Genomic DNA, 26,124 nt, shown 5'->3' with positions numbered 1-26,124 from the left:
GGTTAAGTGCGCACGTTCCGCTGCTGGCGGCCCGGGTTCAAATCCCGGGCACGCACCGACGCACCGCTTGTCTGGCCATGCTGTGGCTGCGTCCTATATAAAGTGGAGGAAGATGGGCACAGATGTTAGCCCAGGGCCAGTCTTCCTTAACAAAAAGAGGAGGATTGGCATGGATGTTAGCTCAGGCCTGATCTTCCTCACACACACACAAAAAAATAACCATAATAGGTCTGAATGCCCCCCCCAATTTTCTTCATTTCACTCTATTATTTACTAATTATTAAAAAAAGGATAAAATGATTTGGTTCTGTATATCAATAAGATATATACCAGTGTAGAGCCAGGAGCTTTATGAAGTGATAAGATAAATCAAATTCATCATTTTTATTTTATGTACACAGAAAAGAGTACTTGCAACTTACTGTTGGAAGAATTCACTCAGTGTTCTAACAGAATTGCTCAACTATGCAATCTGTTAGTGAGTAGTCTTCTTTAAAAACCATTGTTAAAAGCACAGAAAAATTACCAGTATGTGCTAACTCAGGAGTGAAGGTCAGTTTAAGTGTTATAGCAGTATTTATTTAAACCAATGGTACAGCTAAAATGAAATTTGATTACAAATTAATTCTAAACCTCCATGGCAAGTGAGGCATGTACTCAAAGAAACAATTATTGTAATACTTTTGTTCGCTTATAGAAAAGAAAAAAAAGGAGTGATTTGGGGATGTTGAGTTGTTCCCTCATCACCATTATCTTTCCACCCTTTGATTTGTCTAAAAATGTCTAGGAAGACACCAGTTTCTAATATTGCAGACAACTGCGCAAATCCTAACCAGTGTATTTTATTGTGACCCTTTCGAATTATTGTGCAGAAACCTGAGTAGATAACATTATCTGGTCTTGAGGGGGACACATTTCTAAGGTAAAAATTATGGAGAAGACCACATTTTAATACAGTTTATTTTGTATTTATTGGTTCCTATAAGTAAGTACTGTGTTCAAAACTGTAGCATTACTATCTCAGCCAGATGATCAAGATTTGCATCATCAGTGATAAGTCATGTCGATAGTATGTATCCCTGATATGAGGTGGTGAAAATGGCGCTTTACCTCTGTGGTCTTTCTTCCAAAAAAAACATAACCCTTGTCCAATCATGAGAAAAACACCACATGAACCCTGATTGAGGGACATTCTACAAAACACATGACCAGTACTCCTCAAAACTGTCAAGGTCATCATAAGAAAGGAAAGTCTGAGAAACAATCACAGCCAAAGGGAATCTAAGGAGATATGGCAACCAAATGTAATTTGGCATCCTGGATGGGATTCTGGAACAGAAAAGGACATAAGGTAAAAACTAAGGAAATCTGGGGGCTGGCCCCGTGGCTTAGGGGTTAAGTGCGCGCGCTCCGCTACTGGTGGCCCGGGTTCGGATCCTGGGTGCGCACCGATGCACCGCTTGTCTGGCCATGCTGAGGCCGTGTCCCACATACAGCAACGAGAAGGATGTGCAACTATGACATACAACTATCTACTGGGGCTTCGGGGAGAAAAAGGGAAAAAAAGAAGGAGGATTGGCAATAGATGGTACCTCAGGGCCGGTCTTCCTTAGCAAAAAGAGGAGGATTGGCATGGATGTTAGCTCAGGGCTGATCTTCCTCACAAAAAAAAAAAAACAAAAAAAACAAAAGCAAACAAACAAAAAGATCTTAAAAAAAAAAAAACTAAAGAGCTCTGAATAAAATATGGACATCAGTTTAAAAAAAACCCAAAACTCTATGGATTGCTTTATTTTTCGGGTGTCTTGGCTGCAACATAGAACAATGCCAGATTTTGCATCCTGATGTCAGTGACTTGATAACAAATGTGTGGTATTTCCTGAGACTTAGTTCATTTGATAAATGCACCATCACTATTACTAAACAACTTGACATGGAATAATTTTTGCTTCATTTTCTTCTTTTCTGTTTAATATTTTCTCTACTAAGAGAAAGATATACAGGCTTTCCCTATTTCAAGAATGGATGATATTCTCAAAGATCATTTAAGAATAATTATTTGGAACTTGGTACACGTTTCCCTGTGATACTTGTGCACTATGTAATAGATGTTTGTTACATATATATCAAATTAACACTAATACTTCTTTAAAATTTACCTATGATCATTAACCTTGGTAATTAACAGCTATATAGACTTATCTATGAATCTTATTTTAAAATACCGATGCCTGGTTCCAAATCCCAAGATTTTATCAAGTCTGTTTTTAACTCAGTCCATAATTCTGATATGAATCCTGGGTGAAAGGGAGCCTCTGGTATATTACAGTTTATGGTGAAATGCATTTACAGTTCTATTCTAGACATCAAGACATATCTTCCTCAACTGCTGTCTTGGCCATTGAATCAGGGTCTCCTGCCTGCCTACTTTGCATACAAGGAGCTGAGAGCAGGACTCCCTTAAATGAAAGCCTCTGGTAGTATTTCCTGAAATAAGAGCTTCAAGAGTCAGGGATTGGAGGACAGGACTGAGAAGAGAACCACAAAGGAGGAAAAAGAGAAGCTGTGGGTACCAGGGCTTTCTACAAAGTATATCTCTCTCAGGACACTTGGAATCCCAGAATGATCAAACTGCAAATGACCTTCATAGACATGTCTAGTGCAAACCCTTCATTTTACAGAAAAGAGAATGTCTTGCTCAGGTTGGTCCTGGGCCAACTCTCTGATCACTTCCTTTTCTATATTCCTAGAGGCCTGGGAGGGTGGCTTGTAGTCTTCTCATTTTCTTCTTGCCACCCATAGCTTTTTACTCTCTTTTCATTCTTTGTCCCACTGTAACCATGACCACATGCCCAAGCCTGTCGTCCCTGATCTTCATGCAGAAATCTTCAGAGAAAAAGGGGAAACATAAAAATGGGGCTACATAGCAAAGTTTCTGAGTCCAGAAATAAAAGCTGACCCCTAGTGTTCATTTGAGTTCTGCCTAATCCTTCTGTTCCCAGTTCAATCTTCTCACCTTTGATTAAGATTACAATTAAGACTAATTGTAAGGTCTAATTAAGGTTAAACTTTTCCTTATTTCTTTCAATATTTTAACCCCCATATAAAAAATGACCTATAAGAGAAGGCAAAGACTTCTTAGTCTTTGGGTAGAAAAGAGATTTTCATATTTGAGGAGAAAACTTGGGCTGTCTTTACCCGTCCCTTCTTTAGAAACGTGGGCTGTGGCAAACATTGTCCTCACGGACATTGAATGAGATCTCTGTTGTAACGGATATTTTCTCTGGAATGGCATGAGGCAATAGGATGAGGATGATGGATGCTTCCTGCAGGCCTGAGTTGTTGGAGCAATTAAGGCAGAGGGAGGAGTCATTTTCACCCAGCTTTTTTCCCCTTAACCCTCTCCTCTCTGGCATTGGGAAGCTATGTCGTGCCAGTCTGGACCGTCCTGGTCTGCAATCATAAGCAAAAGACTCAGGTTGAGAATCTGAGATATATGGGAGGGAGAAGGAGGGAGAAGGAGGAAGTTAGTCTGTACTGAGATGAGGGAGAACTTCCTCAGACCACTAGGCTCTGATGGCTATCCATTTCTGTGAAGGAAATATCTATTCCGGCATAAATGAAGTTGGGGACTGTATGCTTTTTTTGTTTGAATACATGTATACATGTATTTATATTCTCTAAAGCAAAAATAATAATTGCTGAATAACTTATTAAATGAATCTTCTATTTAGGGCCAATGATTCTGTTAGGTTACTAAACACCAGGAGGGAAAAAAATCTTTAATTCCTTTCTTGCCATTTTTTTTTTCATGACAATATATATTTACTTAGGCCTTTATTTCAGAAAAAGAAAAATTCATCTCAAACTATTTGGAAGCGGTTTAAAAACTGAATAACTGAAAACGCATATTGGTCAATACATTTCAAGGTAACAGTGGGTAGCATATCCTCACTCATCTTTTACAAATGCTGCTCTGATGTTTGAATTTTTAAAAAATTCTCTTCTGAGCATCAAGATACTTTCATTTTGGGTCCTCTTTTTTACCTGGAGCACACACATGCACATGCCACATCATAGGCAAGAAGGTGTAAGTACTTAGCTACAGGAGTCACACTCGTGACTGAAATATGTAATTAAAATAGCATACTATTCAAATATGTTTTGTAACGTTTATATTTGCTTTTGTTGTTCAAATACCGGAATATTATAAAAACTGCAAAGATAAAATCAGTTAGTAAAAAGTATTACAGACCATAAGTCAAAACACCAGTCCCTATGCCTGAGTCTTTGTGACTTTGACTAAGTCGCTTACCATGTCTGGACTTAGTTCTTTTATTTTTAAAAATGTGGAGGTTGGATTAGATGAGTTCCCAATGATGTTGATTCATATTTTGAACTACGTTAATATCTTAATACTTTGAGATAAAAACATCTCTAAAGTTGTGTGATTCTCTACTATTTTGCTTAAAAGGAAATTGAATTTTTTGGATGAGTGTAAATATACTACAATGTGAAACATGCCCAAGGTTTCTAGTCCTAGTTCTTCTTGTGTTTAATTACTGAAACCAATCACTTATAAGCAACTGGTCTACCTATTTGCAAAGTAGAAGTAAAATATTTATTATCCCATCTTCACAGACAATCAGGAAGTATAAATTGAGTGAGAGAAATTTTAGAATTCTTGGAATAAAGGTGCTTTCTAAATGCAGAATATTTGCATTACTATCATTCTTATTATGCAGCAGATATGAGAAATGCAATTTTCCTGTGTATTCCTGTTGGCTGTATCTCCTCAAGGGAATGTATTTGAAAAATAAGTAGAACTATTTCATGACTAGAGTACTCAAAAAAAAAAAAAAAGTCTGTGTTCCTGAAAACCACAATTTTGGAAGTAGATGGAGAAAACTAATGTTATCTCAAATTCCCTGAAGAAGAGATTACACTTTCTGGAGAAAATTGACATAATGAAATACTTTATATTTCAAACTTTTTATTTCTTCAAGTTTTTACCACAACTGCTACAAGAATAGTTGACTATACTGGTCACTATACCTACATGCTTTATGGCCAAATAAGTTAGAAATCGTCCCTTTTTGTTTAGAATTTTAGGAATAGGATTGCTTATGTTTAAAGGGATTTTTTAAACCTTATCGTAGTAGAGACTTCTGTAAAATGTTTGTTTGAGAAACGTGATTCTTTCAACAGGAAGTAACTCCCTACACAAACCTTAAACTGTAAAATGATTCACTCTGTTTTCCAACGAAGTCAAAAAATCCTGCTTTTAAAGTTTAGTTATCAATGAGACTTTTTATAAAGCAATTAAATTAATAAGAGATGATTGATGACTTAAGAAAAACTATCCATCTTTATTCTAGTGACTAAGATTATTTAATTCCAAACATTTGAGAATCAGGGAAATAAAGACATGTACCTACCAGCTATTTTCACATACACAAAGCTGAAGTGGCACAACGAGGGAGTAGTCCCTGTCGTTGAACCACAAATCACATCTGTGTTAAATATGCAAATAAGTACTATTAGTCCAATTTCCAATTCCTTTCTCTCTATATAGTTTCTTTTCTGGCTGAATTTTTATTTACTTTACCAGACCTACAAATTACTCAATGCACCAAGCTTTATTAAATGAGTAACTATTATTGCATAAAATCCTGTGTACTAAATTGTTTACTCAGTAGATATCCAGCATTATATCTTGCATGTATCATAGAGCAGCTATATATATTTTGTGCTTAAGGCTTACTTGAAGAACCCCTTTTTTAACTATTTCTGTAGGTGTTTGTTTGTAGATTGCAATGCTCTTTGATCACATAAAAGGTGAAAGAGGATTTTTAGGCATTTATCTGAATATTTAAGTAAGCTAGGATTCTGATTTAAAGTATCTGTAAAATTTATTCTTATTTACTTAAATGTATGTTTGTTGATACTCTACAAAGGTCTAAACACTGAGGAAATCAGGACTTGGAAGTACAAAGTCATTGACAGAGCCAGGACCATAGGTCATGAGCTTTTGTCTGTATGCTAGGACGCTCTCTTGTATTATTTTTAAGTGCAGAGTAGACTAATTGTCTGATTGAATCTCATCTTACCTATTATGGCTATGGAATAAGAAACAGTCATAGATGCGAGTCCATGAGTGTTTACTGAAACATTTTATTCTTATAAAGTTTCCCAAGAACTGATAAAACTAAACTCAATAGAAAATAAAAATACACTCGACAGCAGATGAGCCCAGGCAAAGCCGTGGTAACTGACTTGCGTGTGGATTAGGAGATGCTAAGACTTAGTTTGATTTTCCTTGGAGACACTTAGAGTAGACTTCTGAAGCTAATTTGGATTATAGATGAGCTAAGCTAAAGCAAATAGGGCCACATTAGCCTTTTGTTCCATTGGCTCTTAATTACTGGCTTTTGTAGCCCATCTGGTACTATTGTTAGATTTCTTTAGATCTTTGTCCCTTACTTTAAACATGCACAGAATATTGTCTGCTTTGTAAAATAATGCTGAGCTATTTCTGTTATTGTAATATCAAGGTGAAGATAATATTTTAAATTCCGTACATTTTTGTACCGGGCTGCATCATATTTGGTTTCCACTGTATAGGGAGAGATGTTCACTTTTTAATAATAATGGGCAGTCATAAAGTATAGAACCCAATTCTGTTATTTCGAAATGATGACAGAATTGATTCATGGATATATGACAACAAAGGAAAAATAACTGTGGTGAATAATAAAGGACACCTCATTCTTACTCCATGATTTTGTGGAAGCTGGCAATATTAAAAGAGATGGAAAAATAAAAACTAATGGTTATTATCTATTTCCTAAAGAAAGTGGACATAATACTGTACAGATATGCAGTTTTAGAAGGAGAGAGGTTGAGATTCTTCCATTACTGTTTTTCTGTGTCTAGCCTATGCATATATGTCTTGGTCTCATCATCTTTACACCTGCAGCTTTACATTTTTATTGCTTTGGGGACCTCCTTTGGTGTATACACAGAAATGAAAAGAGGAGGTGAAAATCTAGGCAACTTTGTTCCTTTTTAGCAGTTCTTAAAAGAAAAGTTCAGTATTTCACTATTTAAAGAGTACCCAGTATGCATTAGCAATTGTTTGTGGATTCTAATCACCATAGCCGCAGCTGAATCCTATGGTCAGGCATGTTTGAGAAGCGATATATCATCTCTGTCTCCTTCACCCCACACACTGATTCTCTTGTTGTGCAGTTATTTTCATGTTGTTAACCGATTTTAGGTGTTTGTTTGTAAGCTCTCTGAAGTTACAAGCAGAATGGGTATGTCAATATTTGCGTTTTTCTGGAAAGAGGATCCATAGCTTTCACCTCATTAAAAATAATATTCTTTTAAAAAATCAGTATCTTAAACTAAGTTAAGGACCATTAGAAAATACACTTTATACTCCTTGCTAGATTTTAAGCAACCAAACATCAGGAACTGTATTTCTTACTGATGTGTATTTCCCTTACCACTTGGCAACTGTCTCTCTCATAAACAATGCTGCATGGATGGATTGTAGAATTGCGTCAAACTGGGCCTAATTCCTTGGACTAGTACCTCATAGCAGTAAGTTAGTTAGGAACTTGGGTTACACATTTACCTCCTTCAGGCAAAAGAAGATTATTTAATAGAACCACAGCCATTTACTTAACCAATTTATTTAGTCCCCTTCCCCACTCAACCTTCTATCAACTCTAAAAAAAACAGAACATAATGGATGGATTCAAATTACCTTCAAATAATCCCTGAATAAAAAGAAAGAATGAAAACATCCCTCCAAATTATGCACATGGGTGGTTAAATACTTGAAGAGTCTAACTCATCCATAGTTTAGCTTTTTTACAAAGATCCCTTCAGGTTGTGATTTCTATGTTAAAAAAATGTTATTAATTCAAAAAGGAAAAGTGTACAGTCTCTGGGATGAAGATATGACTCTTGTCCCTAAAGAGTAATCTAAATGAGGAAAAAAAATACATAAAAAATATTAATCAACCAGCAACGTTTCCTTGGTTGGAAAAGAGAAACTGCTATGGTAACATTCGTATATTGTTTGACTTCCCCAAGAATAAAGACCTGAAGCAAATAGGAACAGACTGGACTATCAGGAGCACAATTATCTTAAGGACCCTTCAAAATGTATCTCAACAACCACTAAATAAAATCACCCAACTAGGTACTATTTTAAAAGTTCACCTAGTAATATTAGTAAGTTAATGAGCAAAGATTAGCAAATGTTACCAATCTCTTTGCATTAAAACATATGAAATATTTTATTTAACTGTAATCGGTGCTTCCAGCGTATGGGGCAGTATATATTTACGTAGAAAATGTCTACTATTTAACATGAGATTTAAATGTCCATCCCATTAGCTAAATACCAGCAGTAATTAATCAAGTAGTAACTTACACACAAAGTCAAGAGGATTTTGCTGTGGAAATGCAAACACAAAGTTAACTACCTTATAATTTTTGCATCCTGTATCTGCTTTTTTAAGCAATTTTTTTTTAAGCTGTATTAGCTATTACAGAACTGTTGTCCATTCCTACAGGTAAAGGACCATAGGGGCAGGAGCCAAGGCCAGTTCATAAGGGCCCCCAACACTTTTGTCATGAATGCATCACCCCCAAGACTCACTGGACAGCTGCTGATCTCTTTGACTCATTTTAATCTACCCCAGAATTCTTGTATGATTTCTGGAAACTCCTGAGGCTTTCAGAGGGGTTAGAACTATGGTTCTCAACTCTTACTGTGCATCAGAGTCACCTGGGGAGCTTTTAAAAAATACAGATATTTGGGTACCATGTCCAGAGATTTCTGATTTACTTGGTCTGTGGTGGGACTCAAACTAACAGGTTTTAAAGATGCTCAGGTAGTTCTGATATGCAACAACAGGCTGAAGATCACTTGTTTAGACATATTTCCCGCCTAATTTCATGAGGCTCAACTGTAAGAATTTTGGGGTGCCTTCAAGAGCTGTAAGTAATAACGCCATACTTTATATAAAATGGTATCAAAGTAGTCTGAAAGAGTTTACCCTCTTTGCACCTGAGATTTCTAAATCCAGCAAGTGGATAGGATATTATTCAAAATGATCTCATTAAGAATTTGGTTATCTAGACTGCCAGGAAATGCTTGACCACATACAAACTGTCACAGGGTCTGATTCCAACAGATGTCCTTTTGAAGCACCTGTTGGAGTGAACTCTGCTACTGGCCCTTTAAATGGGATGGAGTTTTAATTTTCCAAAAGTAGTGAGCCAGTTGGAATGTCAGAAATGCACATTTGCTGCTTATGTTCCATTCTAGTAAACCATCTCCTGCATTACAACATCGATCTCTCGATAGTGTAGGTAATAAGAGAAGTCTACAAATACCATTAGGATTGACTAGCAGCCTTGTTTATAGAGGCTTGTTAGAGGGAGCTGATTTCATATAATCAGCCAATAATGAAAAACAATGTTGTTTTTACCCTCTCATGAGTCTGTCAAGAATTGACTTGTTAAAAACTAGAACTGTGGTTGTAAAATTAGAGAAAACTGAAACTCACCTAGAAAGCTGTTTCACATTTCTCCCAAGTGCAGAGTCTAAATTTGGGTTTGATTATGATGGAATAGCTAAAATGTTACATAGCTTAACGCCAAACATGCCTGTGGATGATTCTATCCAAAAATTGACATAAACAAACAGTGTTAGTATCATTATCTCAAGTGTGTTCATCGTGTCTATCTATAGCGAAGCACTGAATCAGGTACCGCCTGGCTGAAGGTCATGGGTTACACATAGCTATTCAACTACTTTATTTTTGAGACAGCTGAATTACTCCCTGACCTGACTTCAGTGAGTGGGAGGATCATCTTCATCTTTATGCCTTCCTGCCCTTTCTAAAAATAGCAGAGCCTTTAACAAGGAGATATTTTAAGCAGCTCATATTCACTTGTCTCATCAAGAGAAGCTTATTTTGGCTGCTTGCATGTGTCAGATTTGCTTGTGTGCATAGTTAGACTTTTGGAGCCCAGTCCATGCTTCTCCACACCACTCATATAAGAAACTTGCAAACATAGAGACATTGGGATTACTAGCCGAGAGTCAGTGGGTAAATATAAACGAAGGAAAGACACTTTTTAGGAATGTGAATACGCTTCCGAAATCATCCATTTCAGACATTTGCACATCAGTCCTCAGCTTTTCGGATCTGTTTTCATAAAACATGGCTGTGATTTCGCTCCAGAGACCTCAATGATCTTGCCACTTTTAATAAATATCGATAGGAGCCACTGCCAGCCTGTGGATAAAGGAAACTAATGAGAAACTGCCATCCAAAATCTGAACGGCAAAAACAAAACCCAGCAAAACCAAAAAATCCAAAACCAAACCAAAAAAGAGCAACTCAAACCATCCGTGCTCACAAGAAGACGCGCAGAAAAACCCCGAGATGTAACTGTGGTTTGATAACTGGATTTATCAGTCACATGACTGGCATGCAGTGGGTACTTTGTATTTTTCTACTTTGAGAAACAAGTGCACATCTATGTTATTCTGCACAACTGGGACCAAAAAGTTATGAGTGTGAGAGAACACAGACTCTAAAGGCAAGATGGAATGTAAGCAGGTAAACCCTGTTCCACAGTCATGTCATTCCGGTACAGTTGTACGTGGTACTCGTGTTTGCACCTCTAAGAAATTTCCATTTTTTCGCATCAAAAACTCCAGATATGAAGCTGAGGCTGCTTTCTTCGCCAACCTGAAGCTGTCTGACTTCAATATCATCGACACCCTCGGAGTGGGAGGTTTCGGACGAGTAGAACTGGTAGGTGATTGTTCTTTAAATGCTTTTGCAAGCCTCTGTCTTCCTTTTTCACTTCCTCTGTAGATTGAGTTCTCTTTTCTCTTTTCTTCTCTCACATTAATTACTAATGTTCCTAAATCAGTGCCAAGTACTTTCATATCAACATGTCAGAATTTGCAATAGTTTAAGTCGGCTGTAGTATGTAGTCAAGAAACTAAAAATAAAATAAACACCAATTTACTTATTAGAAAACCTCTTCATATTAAATGAAAGGTAAACACATGTACTTGAGGAGGAGTCACAAAGCACTTCTTACCCAGCTGATTTTCTGTAATCTTTATTCCTTGGTTCTGAGCAGTGCTCACTAACTTAGTGATGCACCCTATCTACAATTACAATAATTTAAATGTAAATTTAAATACATATAAAGGGAAATGAGATTTATACACACACACACATATGCATATGCATGTGTGTGTGTATATATATATATTTATATAAAGATCCTTAGTATTACTTTAGAACATCAAGTAAATGGTGGTGGTATAATTCTGTGATTCTGTAGTTGCAAGCACCTATTTAGACTATAGTGCTACTAGTTTGAATATATTATATAATTTATTTCACACACTTTATGTATATACAGCTAAGAGTTGGTGAGGATAACGTACTAGTGTATAAATTTAACACATTTGGGGGTGAATGTGGTGTAAATAAAATGAAAACCTACTCTATTGTGCCTTTGTGTGAAACATAAATTTAAAACAGACATAATGCAACAAAAATTAGAAAAAAAAATTATTCTGGTGATTGAGTTGCTGCATTCTAAGACTATGTGGCTATAAACCCCTTTGAGAGCGCAGATTAATTTCTACCTCTTTGCTGAACATGGAGGAGGCCCTGATATCAGACACCAGTACAGTATGTTAGGAACTCCCTGAGACTGTGTACAGTGCAGTAAACAGTTACTGTTGCCATCGGGGGACAGGAGAAATCCCCTTCCATAAAAGTAGATTGACCCAGAGCTATTTTTGATATTCATCTATTCATGCTGCAGTTGGGATTTCTGACTCTGACAGATAGAAAGATGTTATTTACCTAAATATCAGAAAAGAAGGTTTTAGAGCCATAATGTTTTTTATTGAATTTGCATTATGCTTCCCTTAATGCTGGTTGGAGTTACAATAGTAATATTACTTCTGACTTGATAGTCACAGTGTGCCTCTGAGGATCATTTTCAGTCATGGGAGTAAAAATCAAGTAAGGGCCTGGAAAAACCTCTTGCTTTTCTGAATCCTGCCAAATAATGCAGTCGTGGATTTATTTTTCAAGAACTTTGGTTTTGTGGCAGGTTGTAATTATTCTCTGGGTAATGAAGATTTATCATCAGTGTTATCCATGAACAGCTTTGCACTGGGGGTGTTGGGACATATAAGCAGGACAGGGTAGACCTCCTTGTCATGAGGATTTATTGTCTGGTGTGTTTCTTTACATAGTTATATGTGTCGAAACTCTTCTCTGAATGAAGCCGTATGAAGGACAGAATTCCCCAGAGATTGATTTTGCTAGTATTTGTTATAGTTTCTTAAATATTATTTTTTAAAGACTATGGACAATAAAAATCCTGTTTTAGTTGACTAAAAAAAATCAACATTATAACTTTGTGGACAAGGAGAGGTCTGAAAACTTTAAGTTGGGAACCTGTAAGTTGCCAGTGAGATATTTTATGAAATGTAGGAATTTATTTAGGATTTTTGAAATATTGGAAATAGTTTACAGACACTAAAACCACTTCAAGCTGAACAATGAAATGCCAAGCTGATAATGAAACAGTTCTAGAAAATTCCCTCAAAAATGTGCGAGGAGGCACAAACTAACCACAAAATTAGGGAAGGTTCAATGTGGGCATATAAACAGTAATGCAGTTTAAAAAGAAAAAATATGTGTTTGTGTGTCTGTGTATTCATGTGTGTGTTTGAGTATATACATATATATATATATACTCTCCATCCCAGCAGAGATACTAGGTAATTCAGCCTAATTTTCTTCTCATGGATATTATATTTTACTTTTCTACACAGATGTTTATAGATTAATGAAAACCATATCCTCAAGGATTAATTTACATTGGAGATATAGCCCAGTTTTAAAAACTTTAGATAGGTTGATGAATGATAAATCGATAATGGGTCATTAGATACAACCAGTACATTAGGGGAAGAGGCACATGTCCTTAATCTCTGAAGTGACATCATTTTGTGTAATCTTGCACTTCTCAAGACACACCTTTGGATAATCAAAATACTCAGATTGCCTTCACGATTCAATGTGGACTAGCCATTTAAGGGATCACTAACAACCTAGAATTCATTGCCCCCAGTTCTTACCACCTACTAACTGCCCATTAATTACTGGGTATGAAAAATATTCTTTTCCGTGAGTGTTCATTTTTGACATGTATTCAGTGATGCCAGAATTGGGAGTCTGGCCTCAACACTTCCACTGTAATTACACATAGTTGTCACAGCATATAGTGAATTGCTATAAAGAGAGTGGCAACTACACAGGAGGCAGTAGTGTACCTTTAGAGCAGTACCCACACCATTCATAGTTAGGAGGAGGATCGAGGCAGAGCTCAGTTCTATTGTGATACAGAAGTTTTCTCTTCACTCTCCTCTGAGAATAATGCATGCGAGATAATTTTATCGATATTATAGAGTGCTAATGTGTAAGCGCTACAACTTTCAGATGGACTCATTTCACATATGTATACACAGTGCTGAGCATGTTAATACCAAGTATGTAATACTGATACCTTGAACCTACCAATCCTTGGTTTAGCAATAATGTTGATCAGGTAATGACATTACAAAATGTTACACTTTAATTTTATAATAGTGATTTTTAAAATTTTCCCAGGTATAAGACTATAAACCCTTGAATGGGGTATGAAGAATTAGGAAATTTGAATTTTTGAACCCCATTTCCTGTTAGAACTAAATTAGAAATGTAGTTTTCTCATCATCATTTGACATAACAGATTATGTCTGTGTTATTCTGCATAATGATATACCCTTCAAAGACTTCTTAGCATCTCTTAATTGTTATCATTTATGTCAATTGAGATGCAGGAGTATTTGTCAGGCAGGAGAATTGCTAAATAGTTTATTGCCAACTTTTGGAGATGAGAATATAATTTTGGCACATAATAGAAACAATTATTTGCTCAATGATGAGACCAGAAGCGTGAAGTAAAGGACTTATATGAATGGGAATTCTGCTCTTAAGCTATTCAGTCTATTTCATAGATACTTTTAGCATAACTGATTTTAACTAGTGTAATATCAGACATGTCCTGTTTACAGCCATTGCCTTTGGGAAGTCATTTGTACTGCTTTCTTTTCTGTTATCTGGCATATACCGTATTTTCTGCCCATGTTCTTTATTTTGAAGAATGGGCTTTCCAATTTATTCAATGCTACCTGTTTACAGTGTATCTTTCAGAAGACCACATTCCACTTACAATATCACTTTTAGCAAAAGAACTCAACTCTCTTTTTATATATGTTTTACTCGTTAAAACTCTAAGCACTGCTGTAAGGCATCTAGGTAATCCTCTTGATTTACAGGATATGACTGTAAAATAAGAAGATTGATTTTACAAATCACAAGTAAAAATTAGTCCCATTGCTTTATGGTCACGTTCATTTACTTTTGCTCTATGTCAAAAAGTGCTTGCTTTTCAGGATAGATTTACACAAGTCAAACTCCTTTTTAACCTGGCAATGCTATGTGGTGGTTGCTTTAAATATTAGATATTTAATCTGTACAGCAATCCAATGCCTCTTATACTAGAGCACCACATTTAGATAAAATAAATGAACAAAGATGTGGAAGACATAATCTCTCTCTTGGTTTATATTCTTTCTACGTCATTTATTACGAATTTTTGTAGCGAGCAAGCTGTCTGCTGGGACATACAAAATTTAATAGAAAATAGCCACTGCCTCTAGGGACTCACATTCTACTGGGAGGGACAATCATGGAAGCCAATAAGGAAACCCATAATCTAAGTGTGAGCAGCACGTGCTCAGTGCATCGAGAAGCAACGCTTCTTGAAGGAGGTGGCATTTCTAAGACAGAGGGAGAGTTAAAACATTGACATAGCCTGAAGCATTATGGTACACCCTTGCAAAATGAAACTACTGCAGGAGATTTTATTAATAAAGTTTATTAATAAATTGATATTACTTCTTTACTTAAATAGTCAAGCCTTTCATTTGAACCCTGCTTTATAATCATTAAATTGCTTTCACATCCAGTATATAATTTTGTCTTTATAGCTATCCTGGGAGGAAGATATGGGGCATGATCCACATTTTACAGAAGTCAAGAATAATGCATATAAGTGACCTAAGACCATACAGTCATTGAAAGAACTATTGTTATTGCCCAGAACTACTGATTTTTCAACTAGAAGGATTTTCTATCATTCTGGCTTCTAAAAATATTTAGATTCTTATCACTACCACCAGTAGCCATCACCATGAAATCAAGCATTTATTCATGGTCACATGTACATATTTGTTTAAAAAAATTCTTCTAGAATTCAACAACCTGTATTAGCCTGATTAGAATCAGATACTATGATTATCCACTATTCACCTCTTCTTCTATCAAACCTTCAGAGGCTTCCCTTTCTCTGATTTCTTTTCTGCTCCTATTTTGGCGGCAAAATGTCTGTGGAGGAAAAAAAAAAATCAGAGTATAACGTGGTAGCTAAAATCTAGAACCCGGGAATTAGACTTTCTGGATTCAGATCTTCCCAGCTGTGTGTGCTTAGTCATTTACTTCAACTTTCTGAGCTTCAGTTTCCTCATCTCAAAAATCATGTTAATAATCGGATATGTGACTCACAAGGTTGCAAAGATTAAATGAGTTAAATCTCCCAAAATAGTGCCTTACATGTCATAGATCAGAAAGTGTTGTCAATGTTGTTACTATTATTAAGATATGCTAATGATAACTATCTATTTATCATTTCCAGCTATACCCATGGAAAGTAAAGGGAATGGAATCATTTTACTCTTTTTTTTCTCCCATTGCTAGGCCAAGTCCTATGAGTACAAGCATTTTTCCAATATAAGAAAGAACCTGAAGTCTTCACATGACCTTCAGTGATAGCTTCTATTAAATTCCCCCAAACAGCCAACGCTCTTTACTTTCTGATCTGTCATGAGTGGAGATGGGAAACAATTTTCAATCTTTCTCACACTGAACCTTTGTGCACCTGAAGTAGCCTGCTCTTATGTATCCATTTCTCTTCTAAATTGTAAAGCCCCACCTCTTAACCTCCCCATAGGAAACCATTTTCGCGCAGACTGCTGAATCATATCCAGTTTCTCCACGGCTTTCTTAAACCATAGCACTTCAGTTGGGCGTAATAAGGTCCTGGCTCTTGCCAAGTGGAGCACAAAGGTCACCTCACATTCCTTCTGTGCCACAATCCCACAATCGGATTGCCCAAGACAGGGCAATGTGGTAGCAAATTGCAGGAACCGTGCCACACACAGTCAACCACAATTGTGTAACAGGGTCTGTGTGTTGTACATATGGGCATCCATACCACCCTCATGACATTTTTGCCAGCTGCTTGGGCACTATGCATCACGAGCAAGGCAGTCTGGAGGGCTACGTAAACCAACCAAACATAAAATAGAAACTAAGAGATGATTAAGCAAGAAGTTAGGTGATAAACCTATTGCTTAGTCAACAGAGTTTTGTTTCATTATTAGGAAAGACGAACAGCTTAACTCCAAAGGGAAACCCCCCATAAGACAAAAACACTTCAAGAGCTTCGTACTGCCAAGCCACATGGCAGTGAAATAGAATAGCTGTGGCATTGCTGGGCAGCACTGCCATTTGTGCCCACGGTGATTTATGCTGCAGAGGATTCCTGGGGAAACCCTGATGACCTAAGGCCTTATGTGCTCTGTAACCACAGTGAATAAGGACTCTACACTGGCTGACAACTCAAAGTTTGCCTCATTTTAACACAGCTTTTCTCTACTTGCTTTATTATTAAACACGTCATCTCATTTTATGTTTATTCTTCAAAAGAATAAAAACTGACACAAATATTAACTGTGATAAATAGTATTGATTTCTAAGAAAATAAGTTATTCAGATAGCTAATGAAAATCCAATTCAATAAACGCTAATTGAGCATAATAGGTACAGTCACAATATACTGCAACTCCTAAAAAGTCTAACCACAAGACAGTTTCTAAGCAGAAATCACAGGTAGTAAAATCTCTCTACTTTGACATATGCAAATAAAGTAAGATATGCATGAATTCATCTTGTTACCGTAGAATATATTTTATTTTGTATATTGATAGTTCTAACTATCGATGTATGATGTATTGTATACCATGTACGATTCAGACTACATGAATGACAACAAATAGAACAGTCACTTTCTTATACATCTTTTGAAATTATAGGAATTTTACATATACTAGCTATTGAAATGAATATTTTTCACTAAAATTGTTTGAAATTAATGACCTACAGTAAAGTAAAATCTTAACAATTCCTCTTCCAAACCTGCATGTGATTCTAGAAATATCAGTGTAAATCTAGAAGGCACTGGATGTGTCTTTCCAAGGCTTATTTGATGACAAAAGAGTTCACGTGAAAGTTAACACTTTGGTCACACTTGCCTTTTTATTTTCTGTGACATAATTGATTTTTTTGCCAGTGAATTTACGGGAACATCACATTTCGCAAAAATTTATCCGTTAAAAAAATCCCTAAATATTTTTTGTGGGATATAGATATATCAGAAGTGATTCCTGACATATCAAGGAATTCCTGCCTTCTCCTAAGTAAGAAGATAAGATGAACACTTATGAAAAATAGCAAATGAAATCCTTTAGTATTGTATTAAATTCTAAATTATGCAGAAGATTCTCAGTATTTCAGAAAGAGAGAGAACTTTTGGAGCTGATGAAGGAGAGAAGACCTGAAAAGACCCAGGACTCAAGCTAGGGCTTCGAGAATAGGTTGGGATTTAAATGAACAGATGGGGAAAGGCCATTTCAGGCAAAGGTTACAACACAGAAGGCCACATGTTTTCATAGGACACCAAAGCAAGTATGGCCTGACGAGAGAAGTTGTGTGAGGGAGCAGTGAGAATACGATTAACAGCTGATTGATGGAGTATAACTGTGTTATATTCTTAAAGGAGATTAGACTTGAAGGCATTAGGTCAAGTGATAAAAACAAACACAGACTCAGCTCTGAACTTCCATCCATGAAATAAAAGAATACACTGTAAGATGATGAGACAGGCTATTTTTAGGTGGCGCTGCTCTCAGAAATACACATCACCATTTGTCTTCTGAATAAGGTAGTTTACTTTGTGCCAAGATGTAATCCATATCCCTGAAAATTTTGTGTAAACACTTTCAAAGAGAAATCCCTTCCATAAGAGGGAAAAACAGCCCTCTTGTGTATGTTAGTAATGTTGAAAATAGCCTTGCCCTTTTAAATAAAATTGAAATGGTTTATCTTGCTTTCTGGAAATAAAAATGATCAAGGTAATTCTATGTTTCAGTGTAGCTTGTCAACTGTATGCATTTAATTTACTGTTAATTCATACTCCGTCTCTCATGTTAGTATCCCTCATTGCCATTGATACATGCCACATATTAGCTCTAACAATGAGGCATAAGATCAGGAGTTTTGTGGGCCAGATGGCTTGGTTCTTAGGCCCTACCTTCAGCCAGCTGCCTTGCAAGTTCACAGTAAGAGTGAGGAGATAAATACCCAAAAAGTCACAAATAAGCTAAACCAATGGGAACCACTGTATGGTCATGGCTACAATCTCGGATTCCACATCCACATGAACAAAGCAGTTTAAATGTTTAACATGACTGTTTTTCATAGATCAAGTTAGCATAAGCAAAAAACAGTAAATACGTGTTGAACTAGCTTAATTACATTTGAAGTAATTTATAGTTGTACAAAATCTTGTGAAAAATTTGAAGTATAAAAATAGCAGATAGGAAGAAGTTATACATTTTTTTAATATCAGAAAGAGTGAAGTTTGAGTCTAGGTATTATTAAGACATTAAGATCTGATTATAAGCCATTTGATTAAAATTCTTCCAGTGCATAACAGTTAAAAAAATTATAAAGTTATTTATGCCTTACATCTCAAAAGTATAACTAGAATGCAAAACCTCTCCTGAGTTAATCTGATCACATCTCAAAGAGTTGAATTTTCAATATATGATTCTCTTTATTTCATTTCGACTCATTTTAAACCTTCGCGGAGTCGATAAATGAAAAAAATTGAAGCGTCAACTTATGATTCTCAACTCTGTGTGAAGTTTCAAGTTACAAGTGTGCTTTGAGTATGAGAATAAGTTAAATTATGTGAAATATACAAGCAATCAATTTAGATGTGTGTAAGCAAGTTTTAAAACTGTTGCAGGTAATATATCTTTCTTTAGATGAGTGAGATATGCATAGAAATCAGATCTTGGGCAGGGGAAAGAAAATTTTGATTATTTGATGAAGGAAAATAATTTTAAAAGTATCATAAGTAATAAAATCATGTAAATATTAATTTTAATAGTCACTACAAAATGAAATAAGATTGATTTAACACAGGTACTGTAGGGAAGTGAAATGGTATGTTTAAATTGCACATTTCAGTAAACAATCCTGAATCAAATAGGTAGCCTTTTGAGTCAAGATGAATCAGTGCTAATTCCTTAAGGGAAATCACACGTGTTCTTTGATTCGCAGGTGATTTCTGTAAAATAGTCCAAGTCTTTGTTCATGCTGTAATTAAAAATAGAAAGTATGAAGTTTGTTTTCTGATCTTCCTCGAAAATGAAAGTTAAATGTCTTTTTAAAAATTAAAATGAAAACTACCTCCTCTATGAAAATAGCTTTACTTGTCTTTTGATTAATTTGAATTTATTCATATAGACATTTCCTGATATTTCTTGTCACTAGCTGTAGAACTGAATTTTAAGTCTAAAGGAAAAGTTACAGAGCAAATGGGATTACTGACATTTTTGATGAGGGGTTGAGGTGAACGTGGGAAAGAAAACAAGGATGGAAAGAAGAGAGACTCTCTCTCTCTTTTTTTTTTTTTTTTTGTGAGGAAGATCAGCCCTGAGCTAACATTCATGCCAATCCTCCTCTTTTTGCTGAGGAAGACTGGCCCTGGGCTAACATCCGTGCCCATCTTCCTCCACTTTATGTGGGACGCCACCACAGCATGGCCTGACAAGCGGTGCCTCGGTGCGCACTGGGATCCGAACCCGGGTCGCCAGCAGTGGAGCACACACTCTTAACGCCACAGGGCCAGCCCCGAGAGACTCTCTCTTAATTATCACTTGTACAGATGGCAGATGGAATCAAACAGAAAGACATAGATAAAATAAAATAAGCTGCTTTTCTTTGCTCCTTCATTATGAAAATAGTATACTTGACCATGTATATCACTTAGTGGTTATCTATGAAATAAGAAGTTTTACACATAAAATATTCACCATAAAATCATACAACAGTGTCATGCCTCATGTCTGAAAGCTTCCCAACTCTGACATCTCTGTTAGAGTCATGACTCATCCTTTGCATTCTCTGTGTCATTTGGACATATGTCACTCAGGCTGTGACAAGTTCCTTATGCTATATCCTCCCTCGTGTATCCTATGGAACAAACCACATGCTGTGGTTCATTCTTAAGTTTCAGACATTGACTAAGGAAAAGAAAACATATGATGCTACTGTGCAGTGCAGAGAGAAAGGCTGAGGAATAAAATTGTGGATAACTAGTGAGAAAAGAGATTTTAACAACAGATTGAAAACAAACAGGAGCTTTTCTATTACGATTATAGTTAATGTTTGCCTGAAATTTATAGTACTATTACACAGAAAAAAGTAATTCTCATATAACAATTAGGATTTTTTTGTTAGGAAATGTTGAGGCATACAATCCAATATGAATTTGCAGAATAGAAGCTTTCTGTGCACTTAAAAAATTTCACTTTCTTTCATGAACGTGGTAAGTCAGCTCTTCCTGGATATGTGGGCACATTAGTATGTTATGTCCAAAAAAGTTATTTGAGTCGGAGCAATAACATTGTTTTTTCTTTCTCTGTGAAAGTAAAACTTCCTTAAATTCAGATAGATAAATTTTTCCTATTTATTCTCTTTCATTCAGTTGTTGGAACAACTAGTTTAAAAACAGAGGGAATTATGAATTGTAATAGTAAAATACTGTTTACAAGTATCCATTTTAATTAGCATTCCCACATATCTTGGAAGTCATGGTAGTAATGATAATAATTCTTACACAGCAGTTTTAAATTTTCAAAGTATTTTCACATATACTATCTGATTTGATCTTACATTGTCTGTGTCTACAAGATAAGGTCATTTTATTCCCATTTTATAAGTCAGGAAAATAAGCCTCTAGGAGATTACATGAACTTGCATATAACTGCAGTTTGTACGTTATTAAAATATTAAAAGGCATTGTCTAACAAATACCTACTATTTGACTAGATAATTTTTAAAGAATTTTGTGATAATTGTGTGCATTTTGCTTAAATTGACCCATGATCCTATATCTTTTTTTGAAATGAGGACTTTTTTGAATTTAGGATTTTCAATAAATAGTAAGTCCAGAAGTCGTTAATAAAAAAGGATAATTTTTTTTTAAATGTTAATAGTTCACAGAAACTAGAATAAAAATAAAATCTAGTTTTGGTTAATTGGGCAACTTTTATTGAAGGGGTAAAGATAAGCATAGAGAGAAACAGATTTCTGACATTTAGTTCCTTTAAATCTAAAAATATAATTATCTCACAATCCAAGACAAGAAATAGAAAATATAGATATACACATTTTCTGGCTTTTTCTTCTGTTTAAAATTCTTTAAAAGCTTTGTTGAGGTATAGTTTACATACCACAAAATTGTCCAACCATCACCACAATCTACTGTTAGAACATTTCTATCACTCCAACAAGAACCCTTCTGCCGTTTGCAAATACTCTCCTTTCCACCTCCAGCTCCGGGCAACTACTAATTTACTCTCTTTCTCTAAAGATTAGCCTTTTCTGGTGCATACTTTCTTGCACTAAAACTTTGATTTACGCTAAATGTTATTATTTTCCACATGTATAATTGTAAATCTAGTTCAGTATGCAGCTGCATATCCCATGTGTTGAATGTACAGCAACTTCATGCCTTTTTTCTTCTTGCATTTTATGGTAAGTTCACGGCTACCTCACACCCTGCTTCAGCTTTGTGATTGTGCTCAGCGGCTGCAGAACACAACTGTTTACGTTGTTTCCTGAACATGGAGCAGGAGGCTAGTATCTGATAGGACCTGGAAGAGTTGTCTGGCCATAGGGGATTATTGGAAAATGATGGAGACAGAACAATCTAGTGCTTACGCATGTATAGAAGGTCTCATACTTGGCGTACTGGTTTACTTAGTTGTTAAAGTTTTATTACGGGCCTTTTCCTTATCTTGGTGAATCTGGTTAAGAACTGTAACGGAGTGGAGAGAAATACACTCAAGCAGTTAGGCACAGTTACTCTAATAGGATAGGACCCTTGTACTCTCAGTCTAGAGCTTCCTTTCTCTCTCTCTCTTTCCCCCTCCCTCCCTCCCCTCTCCCTGTCTGTCTCTCTTTTCTTTCTCTCTTTCTGATAGGATCTTCACATTCTCTCAGTCTAGGGCTTGCTTTCTCTTTCTTTTCTTCCTTTCGTTTCCTTTCTTCCTTCCATTCTTCCCCCCTTCCTTCCTTCTCTCCTTCCTTCTTTTCCTTCTTCACTTATAGAACTTTCCTTTTCACTATGGAACTTGTCATGAATTCCTTAAGTTACCTCAATTTGTATTAAAAGTGTGCTAGTTAAAATACAGACCCATTGCCAAATTATTTTTGGATTACTTACAAAGCTATTTCCTCCCAGTTTAAAGAGAAATGATTTTATGCTATACCATATAACATGGATTGCCTGATTAAAACTGCGTTCTATTTTGTTTAGAGAAAATATTTGCCATTTCCATTTTGCTGCTGTCCAACTATTACGATTACGATGACTCTGCCTAGATTCCCTCACACCTTGGAGCCTATTTTAATGCTCTTCTTCTTGGGAAAGCTACTGCAATTTTTATCCAATACATATTCTTTGAAAATTAGTAACACAGAATACAGCAGATAAGAAACCGATCACCTTCAGATGTTGGGGTTGAGAGAACAGAAAAAATAAAACCTCCGCCTCCCAATAGAATGTGCATGTACTGTAAACTCAAGGTCATACATCCACTGTGAACCATCACGTTTCCTTAAGCTACCTTTGTGTCATTTGGGCAATTTCCCTTTTCTGCTTTGTCCCAAGCTATTGACACGTTTGTTGAGCTGTTTTCATAAGGTTAAATATAACTAACATTCTATAACAATGCGTATTTATTATGTCAAACTGCAGATGCATAGAATTTTCCAGCTGGAAGGAGCCCTTAGAGATAATATAGATTGGCCCTTCGTTTTCTGAAAGGTGGCCTGAGGCCCAGTGAGGTTATATGGCTAATCATAAGCTTATTAGTGAAAGATCCAGGATTAGAACCCAGGTTTCCTATATAAGCTTTCCTAAGCCCACTTCATCACCTTTGTTCTCTAGCATTAGCTTGTCCAAGGGAGGGCATGAAGGGACACACCCTTTCCTGTTGTGCACGGAAATGTAATTTTAACCACCTTATTGAGGAATTTTGCATAACAATAAGCCATGTGATATGGACAATTTAAGGCTTGAGTTTAAGAAATCATTTTAATTACATTATAGTTCAGAAAGTCATTTTCTTCCAAAAAAAATGGAAAGATATCTACAGTGCAAAATAAACTATGAACTGTTGATGAAAATGTTAACAAGATGAATGGATAAACAGTTTCTCAGGACCAACACACAGCCAGGGGTACTAAGCCAGTTTTAACCTTGCTGTGATCATAACCCTCCCTCCCAGTAAGAGCAAAGAATGAGGTCCAGCAAGAGATAAGCCTTTTTAAGGCAAGTACTTGCCCCAGATAGAAAGGAAGCATATATTTAAATACAGCCAGCAAGCGTGCCTTCAAAGCTCTTTAAAATGCTGGTGACATTGCCTCTCATCTTCAGATCAGTATTATTTGGGGACCAGCTGGAGCCTGACAGTTAAGAACTTGTCAAAATCTCTGTCAGAAATTCCCAGATTATGATCCACTTTGCCCAAGTATACATTCATTCAAATGGCATATAACACTTCACACTAAAGTAGTGTTTTACTGTAAATGAAACTTTTATCAATTCTAATTTCTGATATAGCACATGACATTACTTGTAAAAAATAAAAGGAAGATATTGAGTATTAGCATTTTCTTGTTCATTTTCCCTTTCTAGGAAATTTGAGAGTAAAACCAGTGTGGTACAAAGATCAACAATCTTTTAAAAGTAGCTTCTCAAACCTTTACTTTTTCCCTTGGTAGAACTGAGGTAGATTGGGGTGGGGATAGGAATGGGTACGAAAGGGCATTCAGCCTGTGGTGGATCAGGAAATTGCTTTGGCCTAAAGAGACCATTAAACTAAGAAGCACAGAAGAATAAAAGCAACTAATATTTACTAAATGTACTAAATGTGTACTCTGTTCCAGACATGGTTTTTGTTATATAGGTCCTTTTATTTCATCTTCACAGGTAATCTGTGAGGATTATCCCCATATTACAGATGAGGAAACAAGGACAGAGAGAGTTTCAGAAACGTGTCCAAGATTACAAGCCAAAAAAAATGGTTGAGTTTTTTTTTTTTTTGTGAGGAAGATCAGCCCTGAGTTAACATCCGTGCTAATCCTCCTCTTTTTGCTGAGGAAGACCGGCTCTGAGCTAACATCTATTGCCAATCCTCCTCCTTTTTTTCCCCAAAGCCCCAGTAGATAGTTGTATGTCATAGTTGCACATCCATCTAGTTGCTGTATGTGGGACGCGGCCTCAGCATGGCCGGAGAAGCGGTGTGTTGGTGTGAGCCCGGGATCCGAACCCGGGCCGCCAGTAGCGGAGCGCATGCACTTATTTTTACTCAGCATAAAAGTAAGATATGCTAATTGTACAAAAATTAAGCAATTCAAAAAACTAAAAAGCAGGGGCCAGCCCGGTGGTGCAGGTGGTTAAGTGCGTGCGCTCTGCTGCGGCGGCCCAGGGTTTGCTGGTTCAGATCCTGGGCGCGCACCGACGTACTGCTTGGCAAACCATGCTGTGGCGGCATCCCATATAAAGTGGAGGAAGATGGGCACAGATGTTAGCTCAGGGCCAGTCTTCCTCAGCAAAAAAAAAAAAAGAGGAGGATTGGCAGATGTTAGCACAGGGTTGATCTCTGCACAAAAAAACCCAACAACTAAAAAGCAGTAATAATCAACTAAAAATCTCCCTAAGGGAAAACCCTTTTTAATATATCAGTGAACACATTTCTGATTGTCTCTTCATAAATTTATTTTAGATATAGATATAGAAAGATATACACTCACATACACACTATTTATAGGATTATAAAATGTATACTGGCTTGTAACCTGTATCTTTTTATTTATATATATATTTTGGTTATTTTTCCATAATGTTAAAGGCACTTTGAAGTCATCAGTTTCAAGTCATCATTTTTACAGTTGCATTGTGTGGACGTACAATAATTTTTTTTTCCAAGCTCCTATTTATGGACATTTAGATTGTTTCCAAATTTTTGCCATTAGAAACAATGTTGAGTTGAACATCCTTGAAGGATCTTTAGTCAGTTGTTGGTTTATCAGGAGAAGGTTTCTGATGAACCTGTTAGTTGGTCTTAATTTGGCTTTATTAATTCAGCATCACAGGCTCACTTTGTTGAGTTAGCTCACACCAGTAGTATTTGGTGCTCTGACTTCCAGAGCCGGGGTCCTGTGAGTCTTGTGGCATTCTAGTTTAAAATGGACGTGGAGATTCTGACTAAGGGCTATGTTCTAAGGAACTAGTGAGGTCTTGACACAGTGCAAAGAAGGAAGGTGGTTCCAGACCATAGGACTGCCTCCACTCAAGTGAAGTAAAGACAAAACAGAAAGCCTCAGTAGACTGGCTATATGGTTCTGTAAACTTTTTGTAATTAATATTTACTAAATTGGTAACTAATAAGCCTGACTCCCAATACTCTCTGTAGCTTTTTTTTCTTTTTTTTACTGAGAAAGATTCGCTCTGAGCTAACAT

At 36.2% G+C, this 26,124-nt stretch overlaps 1 protein-coding gene across 3 annotated transcripts in view; it reads left to right on the top strand.

Moving 5' to 3' along the window:
* PRKG1 (protein kinase cGMP-dependent 1) overlaps window positions 1-26,124 on the top strand; it is a 1,198,754-nt gene that overhangs the window by 1,141,017 nt on the left and 31,613 nt on the right. For all 3 annotated transcript variants that reach the window (XM_058543436.1, XM_058543435.1, XM_058543437.1), the window contains one exon: window positions 10,754-10,850. In XM_058543436.1, the coding sequence (XP_058399419.1) occupies window positions 10,754-10,850 (97 nt within the window). The remainder of the gene's footprint in view (window positions 1-10,753; window positions 10,851-26,124) is intronic.

This window comes from Diceros bicornis, chromosome 6, assembly GCF_020826845.1.
Source record: "Diceros bicornis minor isolate mBicDic1 chromosome 6, mDicBic1.mat.cur, whole genome shotgun sequence".
In the NCBI taxonomy this organism is placed as follows: Eukaryota; Metazoa; Chordata; class Mammalia; order Perissodactyla; family Rhinocerotidae; genus Diceros; species Diceros bicornis.
Note: the sequence above shows the minus strand (reverse complement) of the source record. Positions and strands in the feature narration are given on the sequence as shown.